General features: G+C 40.7%; 3 protein-coding genes across 7 annotated transcripts; all 3 read left to right on the forward strand.

Moving 5' to 3' along the window:
- The first annotated feature begins 11,928 nt into the window (after positions 1–11,928).
- Positions 11,929–14,126, forward strand: LOC149199286 (putative disease resistance protein At1g15890). The gene is made up of 2 exons (XM_089400532.1): positions 11,929–13,890; positions 14,067–14,126. Exons 1-2 carry the CDS (start codon positions 11,929–11,931, stop codon positions 14,124–14,126), a joined length of 2,022 nt encoding a protein of 673 aa, XP_089256658.1.
- A 1,193-nt stretch (positions 14,127–15,319) lies between these two features.
- LOC149199287 (chaperone protein dnaJ 8, chloroplastic-like) lies at positions 15,320–17,597 on the forward strand. Of its 5 annotated transcripts, none has more exons than XM_089402365.1 (6): positions 15,320–15,450; positions 15,614–15,826; positions 16,104–16,172; positions 16,316–16,507; positions 16,712–16,789; positions 17,516–17,597. In XM_089402365.1, exons 1-4 carry the CDS (start codon positions 15,445–15,447, stop codon positions 16,367–16,369), a joined length of 342 nt encoding a protein of 113 aa, XP_089258491.1. In that variant the 5' UTR covers positions 15,320–15,444; the 3' UTR covers positions 16,370–16,507; positions 16,712–16,789; positions 17,516–17,597. The 5 variants fall into 5 exon arrangements, with proteins under 5 accessions (XP_089258491.1, XP_089258493.1, XP_089258490.1 ...); XM_089402367.1 differs by having other exon boundaries at positions 16,316–16,486; XM_089402364.1 differs by having other exon boundaries at positions 16,316–16,789.
- LOC149199288 (amino acid transporter AVT6A-like) lies at positions 16,799–19,237 on the forward strand. Its single transcript, XM_089402363.1, has 4 exons — positions 16,799–17,668; positions 17,981–18,184; positions 18,300–18,765; positions 18,853–19,237. The coding sequence occupies exons 1-4, from the start codon at positions 17,401–17,403 to the stop codon at positions 18,995–18,997; spliced, it is 1,083 nt and encodes a 360-aa protein (XP_089258489.1). The 5' UTR covers positions 16,799–17,400; the 3' UTR covers positions 18,998–19,237.
- Positions 19,238–22,634: the final 3,397 nt, after the last annotated feature.

Genomic DNA, 22,634 nt, shown 5'->3' on the forward strand with positions numbered 1-22,634 from the left:
AAGTGCAGGAGGGATAGACGCAACTGGAGGCACAACATGCACAAATTGATGAAACTGCACCCATACAGTTTGTAGACTCATCCGAGCAGCTGACACAAAGCATACAGGGTGAGCAGTGGCAGGAGCAGGACTTCGCTCAAGAGATTGAGAAAATGTTAGAGCAGATGGAGTTGAAGACAGTTCAGCCAAAGTCAGAATAGGATATTGACCTCATGCCTCATGACCAAGAGGTCAACCCACCGACTTCACCAGATCTGGAAGCAAAGCAAGTCCTAAGATATCAAGGAGACACTGAGATCCTTGAAGACAATCTAGAAGCAGAGATGCACAACATATATATCTTTCGACGAGTCACAACAGAGAGTTGTGTAGTCACACAGAGTGACTACTCTGAATGTCCATGTATCTCCTGCGTAGTTTGAAGAATGAGTGATCGTATCCGATGTGCACAAGAATAAAGCAGCATTGGTCGATGCTACAAGAGCATATGCTGAAACCACCAGCTCGATTTTTCAATTCTTGACAGTAGAGAACGAGCGAATGGCTAAGGAGTTACAAGTGGCCAAGCAAGGAGGAGAGCAGGTCACAACATCTGCCATAGCAGAGTTTAAGAGATAAATAATGAATGAAGTATCGTCTCTCGAGACAGTCATGCAGACGTTGTATTCCAGATTCGTCACTGTGTATAATTCAGTTGTCCATCTCAATGGTTGGTAGCAACGTTGTGGTAGGAGATCACACATCTTGTTAGACTTGCACACTGCTGTTGACCACATGCAAACAGGGACAATGAAGTACAAAGGAGTCCCATTGCACTTGCCTAATATGATGGTGCCCATGGCAGTATAGTTGAAGGCATGCATCAGGAGTCAGGTCCAGAACTATGAGGAACTCCCGCAACTCATCACTAGTTTGCAGGCTTCACATGCACAAGTGTTCAGGAGCATGGATGTTAATGTGCGCACGCATGTGATTGCATCCATTGGCACACTCGCCGAGGCGAAGAAAAAGAACCAAGTCCGATTGGAGCTCGACATGTACTTTGATGAGTTGATGTGCATAGCCACCATACAAACTCGGAGATCAACACAAACACTATGCATCAGTATGTTGTTGGTCTGGCTACACTCAAGACTATGATGCACATGTTATCACATGAGTTGGAGAGAGGAGCCAAATCAGTGTACCTAGATGCAACGGAGGCAAGAGTTCACTTCCAAAAGGATGTCACCACAGAATACACGGACACCATCACGGACTACCAAACTTGGCATCGATTCGCCACAGTTGATCATCGTGAGGATGTCGAAGAGTTGATCTTCCCATAGTTGTCCGAGTCTTAGTGATTTCTTGCATGACTTACACAAGCCATTTCGTCTCACATGGGTACATGTGTAGATTGTAATGTAACATCTTGTAAAAGTGAAATACCAAGTGTCGATAGTCGAATGTGACAGTCATGTAGTAGTTGAAGAGTCATGATGGTAGGTGAAGGGTCACAAAGGGGAATGTCAGGGTCACCCCGCCCTTTTCTATTTATAGAACTTCATAACTCATTTTACATGCTTTTGGGAGCCAAGCTTCCTAAAAAAGTATCTTAGAGAAAGCTTGGAGTGTATTGTAACGACCCTTGGATTCTCCATAGTGTAGAGCTAATATATATCTTTGGAGGAGCAGGTGACAATGACTGTAAAGTTTTGTTGTCGAGACTAGTAGTTGGACATGGTTGTATGTATGATTGTAACTTTCACTTTCTTAATATAACATATCTAGCACATTTCATGCATATGTTGTTATTGTATTTCAGCTACCTTGGTTACTCTAACAATATAGGTAATTGTTTTATTACGCATATATGTATGGAATTTTCTATATATGTTTGTATGAATCTTATTGAGATGTGTTGTTGGTTTAACCATCACTTTGGATCGTTGGTTAACTTGCTTTCCAGCTTGTGATGTATATTTTTTCGTGTGTTCCCTTTCAAGCTGCATGTTTCCATAGGTTTCTAAGGGGCGCACTCATTCCCCAGTCCATGTGTTAGAACCCCTCATGCACCTTCCTTGGCTTTCTGTGCTGGTCACACCCTTGCTACCAACAAGGACATCCTGCTTGCCTGTGCACGCAACCGCGGTCAAGGAAATACCGTATGACCCACTGTTGCGACTCCCACACCAAACAGTCTGAGGTCCAATTAGGACTTCTTACCGGGGAGATCCCTTGACATGCTAGCAAGTCCAACACTGTCAACAAGTTTATAACTCAAGGATAAATTCATTGTACATTCTAGTTTATAACCTGTTTATTTATGACTAAAACCGTCCTATAACACAAAACTAAAATGGGTTGAAATTGTTCCAAGATCAAAGCTTGTGAGGGATTAATATTTCTTTAAACTTTAAAAAGAAAATCTAGTCAAGTTTGTGGCTTTATTTCTTGAGATTGAGCTTACATCTGGTATGGATATCATACATCATTAACTATAATGCAATAAATTGAAGCCCATGAGATATCTCAACCTATAAAATATTGCAATACTCCAATTTCAAACCTTTCCAGGCCTAATCATTAACTCTGAAAGTTGGCCAAAATCATAGTTTGATTTCATTCATTCAAGATTAATGATCGAAAAACTCCAACACATTGCATGACTATTCTGCATCTGCAACAGTAATTTGAGCAACATCTCTGAGTTCCTTGGTTCTCTCCTCATTTCCACCACCTCTCATCTTTCACCATCCGATGGATTTCTCAACCTCTTCAACTGTGACTAACTCATTTTTGTTTGATTTTGTCCACTTCTTCACTTCCATGCTCATCTTCAACTCCTTCACCACAAATATTGAGTTAGAAAATTGGTCCTAATGTTGTGACCAAGCCATGATGGGAACACCCAAGCTGATGCTCTCCAATGTCGAATTCCACCCGCATTGCATTACTACGGCTCTAACAACTTCGAGTCAGTGCGTTACTACAACTCTGGTGGACTCACGGGGGCTTCACTCAATGAACCTCTGACATATCACATGCGTTCGTGGCATATTATACAAGACCCTTTATTTGACTATGTATTGGAAAATACCTTTGAGAATCACATTATTTTACCCCCTACCAATACAAACCCAATTCACCTTCCCAATTTAAAAAACCCCTACATTCACTAGATATTATAGGTATCCATTTTTTCATTTACATTTTTTATACCCCTTTATATTTTTTCATTAACTTTGAACTCCATTTTCTATATTTGCCAATATAAAAACCCTTTATCCCCTATATATCCCCCAATATATTATGTCATTTTTTCCTCAATATAAATCCCCCAATATGAATGCACGTGGTATGGTATTGCTTCCCGAGTGAAGACCCAGTGGGTGGACTCATGAGATGAGACATGAAGATGAGGCGCCCTATCTCTCTTGCCAAGAATCCGCATCCTCTGATTTGATCCCCAAAATCGATTCAATCATCACATATTCACTACAAATGAAAATAAAATTAACGCGGGAAACCAATTCAAATTCAAATCGATGAATGGCGCGGTTTCAAAATTTGTGTTTGGAGTAGCGACGTCTGAGTGCCAAGAAAGGTACATCATTAATTCACCATGTCGGTGGTCATCCCCAGGTAGCTTGTTGGCTTACAGGGGCCTGACCCAAGTTCAGAGATGATTTAGCCAAACAAATCCCGGTACTACTGGCCCTTTCGGCAACAGCCCGTAGAGCATGGACTGAGATCTCACTCGAAGTAGTATGGGAGGGTGTTAGAACCAGGTTTCCGCACCCTGGAGATGTCTGATGATTTCAAGTGGTCCGCGGTTCGACCCAGTGCGCATGTCGCTACACGCACTTACCCGTACCTCGTAGCCTGAGATGTTGCCTTCACGCAGCCCTATTCAGGGGTCGAACAGTGTTATTACCCAAGTTCCTACTCGTAGTTTGATATTATTTGATTTTCTTAACTTATTCACATGCTTTCAGTTATACTTAACAATATTCACAATACAAGTGCGCGCAACAAACAAACAGTATAATTGAATAACTAGTATACGTGAAAGTAATATCAAACATGTAATAACTCAGAACAGATACACAAAATTGGTAACGAAACTTCTCTTTATTATTTTCTTCATTCTATTACAGACTCAACTCTACACTACGCACTCAACTGCAGGGGTCTGCGCACTCAGTTGCGGACTCTACCAGGCCTCTGTGCACTTAGCTGTAGAGCATCTTCCTAATACTACAACCCAATACACTTAGACTCTTGCTTTATGCTTCACTATCTTCCAGACTCCATCTATTCCTTTCTTCTTACTTCGCTTAACTACTTTACAACTTAGAGCCTCACTCTATTTATAGAATCCCATGGTCCACGGACCATGGGTATGCCGACACTACATTCAACACTTAGGGTAGACAACCCTATGACTCTAACATACAATTTGCGCTCCGTGCCCGCAATTCGCGGAGCTTTACAATAATATTACTCAAAACTTGGGCTTTGAGCCCCAAAACATGTTGTGGGGGGATTCCATGCCCAACAGGCCCCCAACACAAACATCGTGACTCGCCCTTAAGTCACTCTGTCGGCACGACAATCTTGGCACAGAGTCCCTCCAACTGGTTCCGAACTATCCTGATGTCTGCAACGCACTGAGCTGCTGCTTGCTGGACCTATTGTATCTGTTCTTTTGAGTCTATTGTAATTGAACTGTTCCCATGCAGTCATACCGATATGTATTTATAGTCCCGCGCCCTTGTCCGACTCCTTGGAGCGTGAAGAATTTACTGTTGTTGGCTAGCCAAATAGCCAACCCATCTGTGTAAGGCTTCAAGCAGTTGTTGTTTACTTTGCCTGGGAAGGGTTCTCCATTTAATTTGATAAGTTGGACCGTGCCTCCATCTATGAATTCCTTAACCACGTATGTTCTTAGCTAATGCATTTTGAATTTTCCCGGAATTTTTTCAAACTTGTTGTCGTATAGCAGTACTAAGTCATTTACTTTGAATGTGCACAACTTAATATGGCGATCATGCCAAGATTTTTCACGCTGTTTTTGAACCTGCTGATGAAAACTTGCCAAGAGCCATTCCTCCTTAAGTTCTTCCAATTGTACGAGTCTTTCTTCCAGAGCTTCGCGGTTCATTATCCCTATGAGTGCTGCTATTTGCAGATTGGGTACAATATATTCCATGGGCATGACAGCTTCCACGCCATAGAATAACTAGAAAGGTGTTTTTCCCATCAGTTTCTTGCATGTTGTTCTGTAAGCCCATAGTATTGTAGGCATGCGCAGGTCCCAGTCAGTGCGTTTCACATGGTGGACCCTATTTAGCACTTTGCACACCTTGTCAAAGGCTTCCTCACTGATAATCTTCGGTGTGATTCGTCTTCACTGCTTCTATGTTTTGTTCCTATTTTCTATTATGAGAGCGGTGTGCGTTGGTGCGGGCTGTGTATCATACACCTGTATCCATCTAGAAAGGTGGGCGTGCAAGCTGTTTCGCCCTTCAAAACCAGCTCTCATCTGTAGCTGAGGTTTTCCAAATCATACAAGCATCACCCTTCTGCAGTCGTGCCAATCCCCAAAACTCTATCGGTGTGTACCCCACCACCTTGCGAGCGTAGCGCGTAGTGCCCATTTCAGAGCATCTAACCGCTGTTGTTCTGGCACTTCAATTTCAAATTTGTTTAGGAATTTTTCCACCAATTTCAATCCATCATACATGGGCAGATCCCTTTCCTGTGTTGCTACACAACGTAATGACCTTATCAATATTGCAATTTAGCGTGGTTACCTTGTGTAACTGGTTTTGCCATCGTTCTACTTCCTCGTCTGAATCCGAGGTGGAGGAGCTATTGCGCTCCACGAAATCCTACCGTCTGCTGTCAGATTCACCCAATCCTGCTCTCACGCGGTTATCTTGTAGATGCAATCGAGATCATCATCACTATCGTCATCACGCACCGGTTCTATATATTGTGCTCCTTCGACAGGTTCTAGCGGTACTCTTATGCGTAGTGACTTCTTCTCAAAAATTATTTTGTGCTTCTTCAGGTTTATGACTCCATTCATATCAGTGGCCTAGTCTATGCCCAGTAGCACAGGATAGGGATTGCTATCGTCAACAATTTCTATCACTTCGAAATCCGCCAGCGTGCTCGCACCTTCAATATCGACCGTTACTCCTTGCAATCTTCCCATGGGTAAGATCTTCTGTTAGTTCACCATTCGTAATTGAATAGGAGACCACTGCAATGCGGGCCTACCCATGTGTTCCCATGTCTGCTTTGGCAGTACATTTGCATCCGATCCTAGATCGAGAATTACTTGATCCATTTCATACTCACCGATTTGCGAAGTCAATCTCATTTCCCTTCTTGTTCATGATGTATGTTTCTCGAGCTTTCGTACTACGCGCAGCTCTCCTGACCCAACGCACCTAGTGATAAGTTCCTGTAGTCCATTCACAGCCCTGCTATCGCGTAGCAGCTTCATACATGTCTCCATAAAGGTAGTGAGCATTGAAGGATCCATATCCGGTTCTAGTTGATCCTTACTACTTGAAGTGGAGGCCTCCGTGAAGCTCTTCTTAGCTTCCATGAATGTCTCCTTCGCACGCTCCAAATCAAATTCAGGTTCCTTTGTAGGAGCCTTGCGAACCGAAGCACTTTCTTAAGGTTGCTTATGTTTGTCATCGCCTGTTGTGATACCGCTCTGAAGCATAATGTTCACATTCAGATCCTCTTCGCACGGCTCAACACTCATCATTTGTAGATTCTGAGTTGGGGGAGGCTGGATTATTCCATTTTTGCGCAACCTCACTATCAGGGTAGGGCAATCCTCCGTCTCATGGTCAAACTAAGTACAATATAAAAATGATGCTCTTGTCAAATTTGTACAATCATGGGCATATTGTCCTGGCCCTCCGCAATTGTAACAAATCAGCTGTTTACGACCTCTTCCTGGGCCCATTCCACCTCGACCTCGGTCGCGCCCCTGAAATCCAGTGCACGCTAGTCCTGCATTTTGATCAAGGGCTCGTGTTTTAGTCTACACTCTGTAGGTAGGGGTTTGATCCATCATTAGCTCATAATTTCTGCAGGTGCGCTCGTCATGACCTACCAACCTACAGAAATTACAGAACAATTGTTGGGACGCCTGCATATACTTCTACAATAGGTTACAATTGTCTGTAGCATGTTTTCCTCCTATCTGACAGATCGTGCACCATAATGTAGGTGCCACGCTCGGCCTTGCTTGTGCCTTCGGTCTCAATGGCATTGAACCTCCTGCCCCAAAATAGTTCGTGAAGACTAGACAATGATCCTTGTCATGTTCCTGTCCCTTGCATTTGATGCACCATATCTCCTCGCACACCTCTAGGCGAGTTGTCCTGTCTTGTTTTAAACTCTGCATTTCCAGACATAAAATTTTCAGTTGCGTGTGGATTTGTTAAACTCCCAGGCCAGGATCTTGTATAGGGGTCTCGTGTAGTCTCATTGCAATCTCCAATGCTTTGGCATGGGTGGATAACTTCTACTGCAACAATGTCGTCCTTAGATGCGGCGTTAGGGACGCTACAAACCATGCACGGTGCTGTGCATCTGTCAAGGTCATGTTGGCTTTGCGAATCATTCCCTTCAACCTCTGATCCAGTTCCCATGGGGTTTCGCCTGGAAGCATCGCGATCTCCTTAAACCCGATAATCGATTGCGTCTCCAATTTTGGCCTGCTAAACTCCTTGTTTACCGCAGCTTGGATTTATGGGATCCCAGCGTTTGGATTGTCATTAGAGTGCTTAATGTACCACATCAGTGCGCGATCTTGCAACGTGCTTACCAATGTTCCCTTATTTATGTTGTCATCTGTAACCCCTTGCGCTTCCCATACTACTTTTACCATGAACCAAAATTGGTCCAGATCTTCGTTCCCTACTCCTTTGAATACTGACAATTTTACTGTGCTTGCCATACTGAACTGTGTTGGTGGCGGAGGTGGTGTGGATGGAGATGGAGGGGATGATGGTGAAATCAGTGGCGGTGTAGGTGGGGGTGGTATGCGCGGAATCCGCTGCCTTATCAGACTGATCGCGCTCCTCGGAGAAACTTTCGCGAGCTCCTCCTCGCTTTCCTGCGAGGGTGAAATCAAGGGACTAGTCTCTAACTCTTCACTACTTCCATTTCTGTAGATCTTCCCACTTCGCGTAGTCCCAAACATTAATTTATTCGCATAACCCACTTTTTGCACAGTAGCATTTTAATCCAGGTATTCAAAGATTTAATGTACTTACCTCGCGGTCCTTTGAGGAAATGTCGTTCCGCCTCGTTGTAGCTGACTGACGTGTCTACCACGAACTCGGTGATGAACCCTCCTATAATCTGATCGAGCCAATGGACCACAACGCGTGCGATCTTATCTTCCGATGCTTCTAGTCTACGCACTAATTTCGCAGTCCACACGATTGGTTTGTCGAGCCTACACCTCCCTTGACTGTCTGCTAGCTTCATGATCCACTCATACAACTCAAAGGGGAAGGATGCAAAGAAAATCTTGTGGATTTTCGTATACACGTAGGACTCTAACTACTGTTCTTTTGATACTCGCGATTCCTGTTTTCCTGCGCCTCGAATTCATGAATCTTTCTATCTAGCCACTTTTCAATTTCTTTCTTAGTCGGATTCCAGTGACACAACATCAGACATCCCTTATGCAGATACTGGTCCCGACAAAGGAACCATTTGTTGGCTTACAGGGGCCTGACTCGGGTTCAGAGATGATTTAGCCAAACAAATCCCAGTACTACTGGCCCTTTCAGAAACATCCCGCAGAGCATGGACTGAGGTCTCACCCGAAGTAGTATGAGAAGGTGATAGAACCAAGTTTTCACACCTTGGAGATGTTTGATGATTTCAAGTGGTTCGCGGTTCAACCCAGTGTGCACGTTGGTACGCGCAGCCCTATTCAGGGGACGAACAGTGTTATTACCCAATTTCCTACTTGCAATCCGATATTAGCTGATTTGGTTAACTTATTCATACGCTTTCAGTTATACTTAACAATATTCACAATACAAGTGCGCGAAACAAACAAACAGTATAATTGAATAACTAGTATAAGTGCAAGTAATATCAAACATGTAATAACTCAGAACAGATACACATAATTGGTAAGAAAACTTCTCTTTATTATTTTCTTCCTTTTGTTATAGACTCGAATCTACCCTGTGCACTCAGCTGTAGGGGTCCACACACTCAGCTGCGGACTCTACTATGCCTCTGTGCACTTAGTTGTAGAGCCTCTTCCTATTACTATGACCCAAGACACTTAGACTCTTGCTCTATGCTTCACTATCTTTCAGACTCCATCTATTCCTTTCTTCTTACTTCGCTTAACTACTTTAAAACTTAGAGCCTCGCTCTATTTATAGAATCCCATGGTCTGCGGACCATGGGTAGGTCGACACTACGTTCAACACTTAGGGCAGACAACCCTATGAATCTAACATACAATTCGTGCTCCACACCCGCAATTCACGGAGCTTTACAATAATATTACTCAAAACTTGGGCTTTGAAACCCAAAACATGTTGTGGGGGGATTCCATGCCCAACATAGCCCGAAACACATTCTTCCACTGACCATTGCCTTTCCATTCTCTGTCATCGTAAACATATATTTTCCCGGCCAACGATTATTTCTGGGCGGTTCTACCACCTGGGTAGACTACTCCAATAGGGATTTCTATTCCCTATAAGAAATAATTAGGCTCCCTTGATCATCTGGTAGCAAACATCCAACCTATCATCAAGCAGATCCAATCTAACATTGAATATGAGTGAAACTAGAAAAACAAAACCATAATTTACAATATATGATGTTCAATTTTAAAAAGTAGAAGGTTGATAAGATAAGAGTCAAAGTACATAACACTTTTTTTGAACATATTAATATTAAGAAAATGGTACATAAAGCAAGGTCCACACATTTTTTTTAGTTGTATTCAAGTAACCTTTATTGGTTTTACAATTTCAATTGGGACCTAATATCTAAATGTGGGGAGTTTGGAATGCCACTTGGTGGATTTAACATTGATATTGATATTTGTATCTAATTAGGGAAGTCTTCCCAATTCTATTCTATAATATAAAGGCTTAAGTCATTAGATCATTTATTTAATATAATATTTAGTGTGTAAGGTTATTGAATTTGAGATGAACATTGGTAGTTGAAATATAATATTGAAACAAACTATAGGTAGTTGGAATATAGTATATACATGAAAAGATTTTGCAATGCCACTGGTTATATTTGACATGCATATTAGTAGTTGGTGATTAAGCAAATAGAGTCTTCCTAATCCTATAGCACACATTTTTAGATTATTAAATTATTTATTCGACATAAAACATATTATGTAAGATTATTGGATTTTCCATAAACATTGTTACTTGAAACCTCCCATACGTATAACATAAAGTCTTAGATCATGCTGAAACATCCCAATCCTAATACATAAAATCTTATATCATATTGAAATATCCCAATTTTATAATATAGTCTCAGATAATATTAAAACATCCCAATGTTATAGCATAAAGTTTTAGATCATTAAATAATAGAACCTATAAGTCTTAAATAATGTTAAAACATCCCAATCTTATAACATAAAGTCGTAGATCATTAAATAATAGAAACTAAGATATAAAATCATTGAATTATTGAAGCACAATACTAAACACACTAAACATCCCAATCTTATAGCATAAAGTCTTAGATCATTAAATAATAGAACCTATAAGTCTTAAATAATGTTAAAACATCCCAATCCTATAACATAAAGTCTTAAATTATTAAATAATAGAAGCTAATATATAAAATTATTGAATTATTTAATCACAATATTAAATACACTAAACATCCCAATTTTATAGCATAAAATCTTAGATCATTAAATAATAGAACCTAAATAATGTTAAAACATCCCAATCTTATAGTATAAAGTCTTCAATCATTAAATAAATAATAGAAACTAAAATATATAATGATTGAATTATTGAATCCCAATATTAAACAAACTTTGCAACTCTATGGGTTAGATTTGACATATATGTTAAAAATCATCCCAATCTTATGATCTTAGATCATACAAATTGTGTAATGTGTATGAGCTTATTGGATTTGACCTGGAAATTGGTACTTGGAGCTGTCTTTTTATTTCAACTAATTTCCAACGCTAGGAATTTGTCTTCTCAACGTCAATGCCATCCTAACTCGCCTTGATGACCACATAAATTTGAAACACCAAAAGTCGATATTGCGAACCCCGTAGCCGTCCTTATTGACCACAGAAATTTGTAACCCCACCTTACGCAAGTCAAGTAAATATTCCAAACCCCACATTTCTTACGCGATAAGTTGGGGTTCCAAAAGGCACATTACCCACGAACTGAAATGGTTCACTCATTTTGAAAACTCAAATGGTTCACACTCAAATTCATGCAAAGAGGGGGTCATTTGATTTGTGATCTAGCAGTCAGAAAAGCTACGGAATTAGTTGCTACTAACTTGGATTTAAGATGTTTTAAAATATCTTCTCAACGTGACTCCGGTGGTGCCTATAATTGAAGGTTCCAAACTACACATAACCCATGATTCCACACCTAAACTTTTTCCTTTCACGTTATTCCTCATATCTATTACTCAAACCTTTGAAAATACGCTCAAATTTGACAATGATTTCTGAATAAGAACCTGAAATGTTCACTCATTTTAATTGTGATGTAGCAATCAGAAAAGCTACGGAATTAGTGGCTACTAACTCGGATTTAAGATGTTTTAAATATCTACCGAACTTGTGATTGCCTTCCTCAGACCGTGTTGTACTGCTATTACTGTTGTGTTTGTGTTATACAAAATTACACGATGGCCGAAGCTATTGTGGTCTCTGGATTTGCTGGTGTGGCCATAGAAAATTTAATCAACCAGATTCTTCACCAGATAGGGATTGCTATTCGCTTTAAGAAAGAATTGAATTCCCTTGAGCGTCTGGTAACAAACATCCAGCCTATCATCAAGCAGATCCAGCGATACCGGCCAGCATTAAATAGGAGGAGTGGAATTCCTACTTCTCCGTGTTATAATAAGGCTTCAGCCATCAATCTATGGCTTGAGAAGTTGGATCTGCTTCTCCGAGAAGCATCAGAACTGGTGCAACAGTGCACAATTGCTCCACGGTATAATGTTATTTTCCGATATCAATCAAGTAGAACGATCACTCAACTTATTTCAGACATTAAAGAACATCTACAATTGTCTCCTTTGGCTGCGTGGGCCCATACTCCTGAGCTCCTGGAGGAACTCAAGCAGGAAATTGGGCAGAGTATGAAGGAAAGCATCGAAGCCATATTGCCTTCTTCAAGCACTCCTTCTGTAAGCACCTCCCAATCTCTTGCTTCAACTGGATTCTTCATCCAGGAACCCCTTATAGTCGGACAAGGCACAGCTTTTGCAACACTCGAGAAGCTAGTGGTCGATTCAGAGTTCTCGTCCATTGGCGTGGTTGGCAAGGGTGGATCTGGAAAGACTCTGCTCCTCAAGAGAATCTTCAGCAGTGAAAGGGTGCGGAATGTCTTTAGCGATGGCTTATTGCTTTGGCTTACTGTCTCTCAGTGTCCGTCATATAAAAGTCTTGGGAACGAACTCTGTCAGCAGATAGCCAGCCAGACAAATGTACATGACCTAGAACATAATATGAACGCAGAAGGCGTAAAAATATGGATGAATCACAGTATGCAGGCAAAGAAATTTGCCTTATTTTTAGATGATGTATGGGGAGAGGGTGCAAAGTTGTTGGAAGAATTATGTATACCCTTGTTAACCGACCACTCGACCTCCAAAGTTATTGTGAGTTCGAGGAATCACAGAGCACTGTTAGAGATAGGGGTTAATGCAGAAAGGTCCACAATAAAAATGGAGGATTTGATCGGAGATGAGAGTTGGGCATTGTTTGCTCATCATGCTTTTCCATATAGTAATAGAAATCCGCCAGCAAGGATTGAGGAGAGAACGGCGAGGGTTGTGTGTGCCAAGTGTGGAGGGCTTCCCCTTGCGATCAAAGCAGTTGCCAGGTCAATGGCGGGCATTACCGATCCAAAAGAATGGGAATTTGCAGTCGGAAGGCTGCCTAACGCCGGTTGCCAAGACCTTCAAGAAGCTCTGTATGATCCCCTGAGGTGGAGTTACGATGCGCTAGGCAGGTACGACGTTAATCTCCAATTGTGTTTTCTCTATTTAAGTGCCTTTCCAGAAGACCAGATCATCTGGTTCAGACAGCCAGTTGGGCTGTTTATAGGCGAAGGGCTACTTGCAAGAAAGAATGTTCAAGATGAGCGTAGCTACGACCCATATGAGGTGGGGAAAATTTACCTCAACCTTTTAGCGGATCGTTGCTTGATCGAACCCACATTGAGAGACGTGGATGGGTCCGTGCTGTATTTCAGGGTGCACGACGTCATGCGTGATTTGGCAATACAAATCGCTGAGCAGGAAGAAAACTTCTACTGCCGGGCAGGTAAGGGTATGGCAGCCTTAACTGAAGATGAATGTTCAGGGCGCTCTCGGTTGCTTTTAGACTACAACAAATTGACATTGCTTCCAGAGTCGTTGCGAGCTCCCAAAATGTCCTCCTTAACCTTGGCTGGAAATGCAAATCTCAGAGAAATTCCAAGAAAATTGATTAGGAGTATGGTCTCCCTTAAGATTTTAGATTTAAATGGGACGTCCGTCCGGTCATTGCCGGAGAGTGTGGGGTGTTTGAAACAGTTGGTATACCTCGCGTTGGTAGGGGTTCCGATTGCTAGGCTGCCTGCATCACTTACAGATCTTGTAAGCCTGGAAGTCCTCTTTCTGAGTGGGTCTAAAATCACAGAATTGCCGTCGGACATTCACAGGCTAAGATCCCTAAGGGTTTTAGGGCTTCAGGGTTGTGAAGATTTACAATCTCTGCCTCGGAGTATGTCTCTGCTTACTTCTTTGCAATACTTAATAATGGATGGTTGCAGTCGGGTGTGGACAAAACGCGGCCAGAGAAGTCGTCCTCAAACGGTGGCTTCTATCGATGATTTGCGCACTCTGACACAACTGAAGAAGTTATGTCTGGATAACAATGGAGAATTCATAAGCGAGGGAACAATGGGGAGTATGGATAAAATAGAGACGCTCCAATTGAGATTCACAGGGATCGCAAATTTACCAAATGACTTATTCAGTGTGTCGAAGATGAGAAGTCTTTTGCTAAATTGTCCGTGTGTGGTTAAAATGGAGAGTAGGTTTTATAAATTTCAGAATTTAAGCTCACTTAAATTGGAGGGATGTAATAAGTTGGAAGAACTTCCAGATTTACATAACCTTCCGAATTTAAAAAAATTAGAAATCATAAACTGTTTTAAATTGAAAAAAATTCCGGAAAAGTTCGGTAAAAAAGGAACATTTCCTTTATTGGAAAGATTTTCAATAGTTTTACTAAAAAATTTAGAAGAATTACCAGTGATCGAAGAAGGTGCAATGCCTTCCCTTCAAATATTCACTGTGATGTTATGTGAAGCATTGAGGAGGTTGCCAGAAAGTTATTTGAATATCAGAAAACTTCAAAAAATAAGACTATGGGGTTGTTCAATGGTGATAGAAAATCTAAAGAAAATGAGAAAAGAAAATAAAACAATAGTAGTAACAAAGTCTACAACAGAGGTAATAAGCATTTTAGAAAAATGGAGTCGAGCAGAAAATCTAAGGGAACATTATTTTTATGGTGAGTTTTGGTGTAATGAGTTTTCTCTATTCTTACAAGAGATTGGGGAGAGGACTGGCTACATGTGCACTGGAACTTTAGGATTATGTAATTTTTATATGGAGTCACTTTAGACTTTCAAATTTCTATAATTACGCCATAAGGCGTTTCCCTCTGAAATCAACTCCCCTCTCTGCCCGCCTGTCATCCTTGTAAGCCACACAATTATATGTTAGACGATTGCAAAAGTTTCAGCCGTTGGTTCAAAGTGGTTACAAATTCGTTCCCAAATGGTTTGCGAGTTTATCGAGGCTTCCATTTGGCATCTGGTCGTAAACAATGAATAGCTCCATCCCCGCAGCTGAACCAGGCTCCAGTGCTACATGCGTCCCACGAACCCCTTCATTCCCTCCCTGAACTCTTTCGTTATGCATTTCACTGCGATTTCTTGGCCTCTGCTGGTGGCGATGCGGAGTTCCTTGTAAATGAATCTATGGGGCCAAAAAAATCCTGCTCCCATTCTTCGATCTTTTCTCTGTATTTTGTTCTTTTGAGAAACACAGCGGCAAACGCCAACGAGAAGACAACCAAAGCTGCCACTGTAATGCCTGCTATGAGCCCTACGCGCGGACGCTTGGAATTCCTTTTAGCGAATGATGGTAAACTTGAGATATTGGCTTTGCTTACCTTTCCCACATTTGCAATAATCTCTGCTCTGAGTATTTCACTGGATTTTGGTACACCCATTCTGTACATTTAGATAGGATTGTTTTGCACTGGGGATTCAAGCTAGGTTTGTGGATCATCCTATTTTTGTTACAGATCATGGCTGCCGCTGTTGGAAGGTTTATGGGTGCTCAGGGGACTTCGTTCTTGAGAAACGGAGAGAAGAAAAATTCGGCAGGCAGGAGGAATGTAGCAGTGATGGCCTTTGTTGCTTTCCCTGGGATGAGAGAGGAGTATGAGACTCTGAGATTGAGCCCTGGGGCTACTCAGAAAGATGTCAAGAGTGCTTTTGGTCGCCTTGCTTTGCAGGTATATGGAATTGCCCTCTTGAATGTTATAAAGTTTCCATATCTTAAAGCAAAAGAGCCTGCTACAGTTCACAGATAGAAAGTAGACATGCAAGGCTCTAAAAATTAGAATGCTTGAAAGCAACAATCTCACTGATTCTAAGAATTTCCAATAAATATTTTGTTCTAGCTATGTATATGTTCATAGTAATTGTTAGGAAAAATCATGATCCATATTCAACAATAAATTTTTGGATAAATTCATAGTGTACTCCTGTGTTGATACGATCTGTTTACAGTATCATCCGGATGTTTGCAAAGGAGATAACTGTGGAGTTCAATTTCAGAAGATCAATCAGGCTCATCAGGTAACTTGCTCTGTCTCTGGACAGCTTTTGTTTATTTATTTTTTCAGTTTTAACGACATTGCTGCATGTTAGAGTATATAACCCCTTTTTATCTCAGATGTGTTCATGTTATTGATTATGTTAGTTTTGTGATAAATGTGCAGACTGTAATGTCCTGTTTGGCACAAGCAAAGCAGCAAAATGGTTCCGAGGATTGACTAAGATGAGAAATGATCAACTTCCTTTCTAGGCAAAAGTCTTACCACAGAATTTGGATACCTGCCTAAAGGCTAAAACTTGGCAGAGTAGGAGATAGTTTTTTAGTGATGTTCAAGGTATCAAGTACAAAAACTAAGGTACTTTTTGTTTGGTTGCATTTTGAATGCTAAAGATCTGGATAAAGTTCTGAAATCGAGTCATCTTTCAGTCCTTGTGAGTTGAAAAAGTCTTTTTATTTGATTACAAAATCATGTACTCGGAACAAATTATTTATTTCTCCTCTGTTATTTGTTTCCTGCTTCTGATGGCTTTTGAAAAAATCTCACTCCCTTTGTTGTTAGAACAACCGATCATAATCAGTATTTTCTGTTTGAGGAGACCAATTTGTTGGAAGATTATGGAAAGGGATGCAACATAAGGTGAATTACCAGTTTATCTCTTCCTTTATTCAGTGATATTTCCCAAGTTGAATCTTGGTAAATATGTGATAGTCTCTTGTTTTTAATCACTGAATCCAGTGTTTGAACTTGAGTGTGTTTCTGTTCATCTGACTTTAGATCATAATTGCATCGTGTTTAATATGTTGGAAATCGAGGGAGACCCTCTTACCTTGTGAAGAGTTTAACTATTTGCAATCATTGATTTAGAAGCAGTCCGTTGACATTTTTTTTACAGGCTTCTGTTAGAAAGGAATCAAGATAAGATGAATTGAAAAGTAATTCAATCTAAACATTGTAGGTTATGCATTTTAGGTCGCAGGTTGAATTAGCCCAGTTTTGAGGGTAATATCCAAGGATAAATAGTATATCGTGTGGGAATATTTAAGCATGTATGTTACAACTAGAGTAATGAAAAAGTACTGCTTGAATTGAAACTTCAACCCAATTTTTGCATTGTGAGCAGTTTAGTAGGCTGAAACACTAACAACTTGTTTCTGTTTAACAAAGTTGAAGTGTTCTATGAAGCATACATGACTTGACTTGCTTTATTAGTGTCTCTTTTTTCTTAGATTCCTTTCATTTTTGTTTGAATGGTCAATTATCTGGTGCCACTTTTATATTACTTTGGGCATGATTCCTATCTTATATATGGCTTTGAATTAGAAATCTCTATGTCTGATGGAGGTGTTTTCTTGATTTGGGCAGGCGATGTGCTATCTGGAACATCATCAAATGGCGTGCATCATGCTGGTATACTTGAAGAATGGTTTGGATTTCATTGGTGGAATGGACGTGTTCCGATCCTAGTTCTCACCATAGTCCTTATTTTAGCTCCGTTGGTGTCTTTCAAGAGAGTGGGTAAGTCTGCTTTGCTCATCCTGATAAGCATTTTTAGCACTGATTTTCAGATATATCATATTTCATTTGGGCCTTTTCAGGGATTTAAATATCTAGAAACTGTTGTAATTATATGAGGGGATTCAACATATCTTGGGAATGTCACATATTGATGGCATCTGCTTAACGATTTGTCTGACTTTTCATGTTGCCCTGTTAGAAATGGCATATGGCATATACATTCAAGGATGTGGATCATGGGTTATTCCTTAGGAGTTGTGATGTTCAAATCTTGATGCCTATATTGATGTGTTCATTTCCATGAATTTGCAGATTCTTTGAAATTCACTTCTGCATTATCAGTTGCACTTGCTGTTGTATTTGTTGTGATTACGGCTGGTATTGCGATTGTAAAGTTGTTCAGTGGCACTGTCAAAGCACCAAGATTGTTACCAGATATTGTGGATTTTACTTCGTTCTTGAAGCTTTTCACTGTGGTACCAGTTATTGTGACTGCTTACATCTGTCATTACAATGGTATGGATTATTTTCCTCCATCTCTGGTCCTGCAGTGTAGTATCTTAGAGTTCATTAGTTGAATTTGCATTTAAAATTATGTTATAATGAATTGTGATGTCTTTGCGCCATGCAGTTCATTCCATATACAATGAACTTGAGGACCCTTCAGAAATGCAGCCCATTGTTCGCACATCATTGGCATTGTGCTCAATTGTATACATAAGTACAAGCTTTTTTGGCTTTCTTCTATTTGGAGACCAGACCATGGATGATGTCCTGGCCAATTTTGACACCAACTTGGGAGTTCCCTACAGTGTTGTGCTGAATGACATTGTTCGTGTGACCTATGTTGTACATCTGATGCTGGTCTTTCCTCTCATTTTTTTTGCCCTGAGACTTAATCTTGATGGGCTTGTCTTTCCAGCGAAAAAGCATCTTGTTTTGGATAATAAGAGGTTCATTTTGATCACTGCTGGGTTAATTGGAATCGTTTTCCTTGGGGCATCATTCATACCAAGTATCTGGGATGCATTTCAATTCACAGGGGCCACAGCAGCAGTTTGTATTGGGTTCATCTTCCCAGCTTCCATTGCTCTCAGGTAGAAAAAAAGTTGTTTTTCATTTCTGGTTTCGTCTTTCACCTTGCTTGTATGTAACTTCTAACCTCAATTATTTTTTAATTGCAGAGACACCCATGGAATCTCAACCAGGAAGGACATATTTATTGCATTGTTCATGATTTTTCTGGCAGTAGTTTCAAGTTCAATTGCTATAGTGAGTGACATTAATTCTTTGTTCAACAAAAAGGAGGAAGGCCCTCCACGATCTTGAGAATGATTTTTTATGAGGAGCAGGTGGTGCACATACATATAAAGATTATTTGGAATAGAACCGAGAAAAGAACGCTGATTTGGGAATTTGCTTGTAGAATTGTGAAGAGTGGATAAACTTTTGTAAAGCCTTGTATCATCCTGCCATGGTCGCTCGGCCTTCTAGTTAAAGATACTACTGTATTTGTAGTTGTAAACATTGAAAAGGAATATAGTTGATCTCACATCAATGATTGAGCAATTCAACTAATCATCCATGAATAGTTGAGAGCCTGTCAAGCAGAAGATTGAAGGTCTGGTTTCTGTCAATAATACTCAACCTCACATAAGTTTGAGGTGCACCAAAATGCATCCCACTGCGTGTGATGATTCCATTTCTCTTCAATAACTTCTCACAATCTTCATCCTCCTTTCCTTCACATTTTAGCCCTGCAAAAGCTGCATTGATACAGACGGCCAGAGTAAGAGTAATTAGTCCATTTTGCCAAGTATTTTCATTTCAACCATTTAAAGTAGAGACATCAACTCAGTTCCACCATTCATTGATGTCTCTACTTCAACAGACAGATAGACCCATTTGAAATATACATACCTTACATGACATGCATAAGTACCAGTCAAACTCCAAGCCATTGAGTACACACATGCACACAAAAACAAGCATACACATACAGACCCAGAGAAACAGAGTACAAGGTCTGCCAACATTCAAGTTACAAGTGAGAAAGAAGAGGTAGCACAGCAAATTGCATATAATTGTAAAAGAATCAACATTACTTACCCAATCCGACTTCCTGCATGACCTGTACTTTTAGATACCGTGAACAGCATAAGATCTTGATCTGCAGGAGCAGTGATAGAGGTGTAATGTGGCCAGTGATAGGCTAAATCGTAGAGAAAAGTGGATGTTGGGTTCAAGCAAGCTAGTAATGGAAGAGAATAACAAAGCTAAAAAGTTGTGAGGTAAGAGACGAATGAATGTTAAAAAAATTAGAACTAATACAAAACTAACTGACCTGAAAGAAATTCAGTGAAATCTTAGTGGGAATGCCAAGATCCATGGATTAGATCCGATGAAGTCTTTTTATTGAAACAAGGGTTCCAAATCAATTCAAAATTGAAATAGGGAGACTGAGGAGAGAGTGCCAATCTAGATCTAGGTGGGAAGGTATACTCCAAAGGAAGCAAATCTGAACTTCATTTAAAAAAAAACTAGTGAGTGATCCAATTAGCTTAGAAATAAATAAAATTTAATGAAGAAACAAGTCTAAATCAATACTCTGATAAAAAAATGATGTATTTCTAATCCTCTCAACAAACGAACCTAGTTGACAAATGCAACAACCTGAAAAGAAATTAAACCAAAAACAAATGATAATTGGAGAATACAATAACATTAAGGGAAAATGACTTTGTTGCAGTGGCCAAATCTGGGTTTAAATTTTTTCATCTCAGGTAAGTAACAGAGATTATTTCTCCAAGAAACATTATGGTTTCATTGACAACAAAAAGAGGTTGGTGGAGAAATGTATTATTTACCAATAAGGAAATTGGGCAGAGTATGAAGGAAAGCATCCAAGCCATATTGCCTTCTTCAAGCACTCCTTCTGTAAGCACCTCCCAATCTCTTGCTTCAACTGGATTCTTCATCCAGGAACCCCTTATAGTCGGACAAGACACAGCTTTTGCAATACTCGAGAAGCTAGTGATCGATTCAGAGTTCTCGTCCATTGCCGTGGTTGGCAAGGGTGGATCTGGAAAGACTCTGCTTCTCAAGAGAACCTTCAGCAGTGAAAGGGTGCGGAATGTCTTTAGCGATGGCTTATTGCTTTGGCTTACTGTCTCTCAGTGTCCGTCATATAAAAGTCTTGGGAACGAACTCTGTCAGCAGATAGCCAGCCAGACAAATGTACATGACCTAGAACATAATATGAACGCAGAAGGCGTAAAAATCTGGATGAATCACAGTATGCAGGCAAAGAAATTTGCCTTATTTTTAGATGATGTATGGGGAGAGGGTGCAAAGTTGTTGGAAGAATTATGTATACCCTTGTAAACCGACCACTCGACCTCCAAAGTTATTGTGAGTTCGAGGAATCACAGAGCACTGTTAGAGATGGGGGTTAATGCTGCAGAAAGGTCCACAATAAAAATGGAGGATTTGATGGAAGATGATAGTTGGGCATTGTTTGCTCATCACGCTTTTCCATATAGTAAGAGAAATCCGCCAGCAAACATTGAGGAGAGAAGGGCGAGGGTTGTGTGTGCCAAGTGTGGAGGACTTCCCCTTGCAATCAAAGTAGTTGCCAGGTCAATGGCTGGCATTACGGATCCAAAAGAATGGGAATTTGCAATCGGGAGGCAGCCAAATGGCGACAGCCAAGACATTCGAGAAGCTCTGTATGATCCCCTGAGGTGGAGTTATGATGCCCTCGGCAGGTATGACTTTAAGCTGCAATTGTGCTTTCTATACTTAAGTGCCTTTTTTGAGGACCAGATCATCTGGATCCAACAAGCAATTGGGCTGTGTATAGGACAAGGGCTAGTTGCAAGAAAGAATGTGCAAGATGAGCGTAGCTACGACCCATTTGAGGTCGGGAAAATTTACATCAACCTTTTAGCGGATCGTTGCTTGATCGAACCCACATTGAGAGACGTGGGTGGGTCGGTGGTGTATTTCAGGGTGCACGACGTCCTGCGTGATTTGGCAATACAAATCGCTGAGCGGGAAGAAAACTTCTACTGCCGGGCAGGTAAGGGTTTGGCAGCCTTAACTGAAGATGAATGTTCAGGGCGCTCTCACGTGTTTTTAGACTACAACAAATTGACATTGCTTCCGGAGTCGTTGCGAGCTCCCGAAATGTCCTCGTTAACCTTGGCTGGAAATGCAAATCTCAGAGAAATTCCAAGGAAATTGATTAGGAGTATGGTCTCCCTTAAGGTTTTGATTTTGAATGGGACGTCCGTCCGGTCGTTGCCGGAGAGTGTGGGGTGTTTGAAACAGTTGGTATACCTCGCGTTGGTAGGGGTTCCGATTGCAAGTCTGCCTGCATCACTTACAGATCTTGTAAGCCTTGAAGTCCTCCTACTTAATGGGTCTAAAATCACAGAATTGCCGTCGGACATTCACAGGCTAAGATCCCTAAGGGTTTTAGGGCTTAAGCGTTTTGAAGATTTAATATCTCTGCCTTGGAGTATGTCTCTGCTTACTTCTTTGCAATACTTAATAATGGATGGTTGCAGTCGGGTGTGGACAAAACGCGGCCAGAGAAGTCGTCCTCAAACGGTGGCTTCTATCGATGATTTGCGCACTCTGACACAACTGAAGAAGTTATGTCTTGATAACAATGGAGAATTCATAAGCGAGGGAACAATGGGGAGTATGGATAAAATAGAGACGCTCCAATTGAGATTCACAGGGATCACAAATTTACCAAATGACTTATTCAGTGTGTCGAAGATGAGAAGTCTTTTGCTAAACTGTCCGTGTGTGGTTAAAATGGAGAGTAGGTTTTACAAATTTCAGAATTTAAGCTCACTTAAATTGGAGGGATGTAATGAGTTGGAAGAACTTCCAGATTTACATAACCTTCCGAATTTAAAAAAATTAGAAATCATAAACCGTTTTAAATTGAAAA

The sequence above is a fragment of the Pinus tabuliformis genome, chromosome 2_1, assembly GCF_031772625.1.
Source record: "Pinus tabuliformis cultivar Carrire ecotype Pingquan chromosome 2_1, CPIR1, whole genome shotgun sequence".
Lineage (NCBI taxonomy): Eukaryota > Viridiplantae > Streptophyta > Pinopsida > Pinales > Pinaceae > Pinus > Pinus tabuliformis.

Bases quoted from the DNA above. Each gene is read 5' to 3' on its own strand.
- LOC149199286 (XM_089400532.1), top strand. From the start codon at position 11,929: ATGGCCGAAGCTATTGTGGTCTCTGGATTTGCTGGTGTGGCCATAGAA. The intron at 13,891-14,066 runs GTAAGCCTGGAA...GGATGGTTGCAG, and splicing joins CTGCATCACTTACAGATCTT to TCGGGTGTGGACAAAACGCG.
- LOC149199287 (XM_089402364.1), top strand. The intron at 15,827-16,103 runs GTATATGGAATT...ATCTGTTTACAG, and splicing joins TTGGTCGCCTTGCTTTGCAG to TATCATCCGGATGTTTGCAA. The intron at 16,173-16,315 runs GTAACTTGCTCT...ATAAATGTGCAG, and splicing joins AGATCAATCAGGCTCATCAG to ACTGTAATGTCCTGTTTGGC.
- LOC149199288 (XM_089402363.1), top strand. From the start codon at position 17,401: ATGGTCAATTATCTGGTGCCACTTTTATATTACTTTGGGCATGATTCC. The intron at 18,185-18,299 runs GTATGGATTATT...TGCGCCATGCAG, and splicing joins TTACATCTGTCATTACAATG to TTCATTCCATATACAATGAA. The intron at 18,766-18,852 runs GTAGAAAAAAAG...TTTTAATTGCAG, and splicing joins CCAGCTTCCATTGCTCTCAG to AGACACCCATGGAATCTCAA.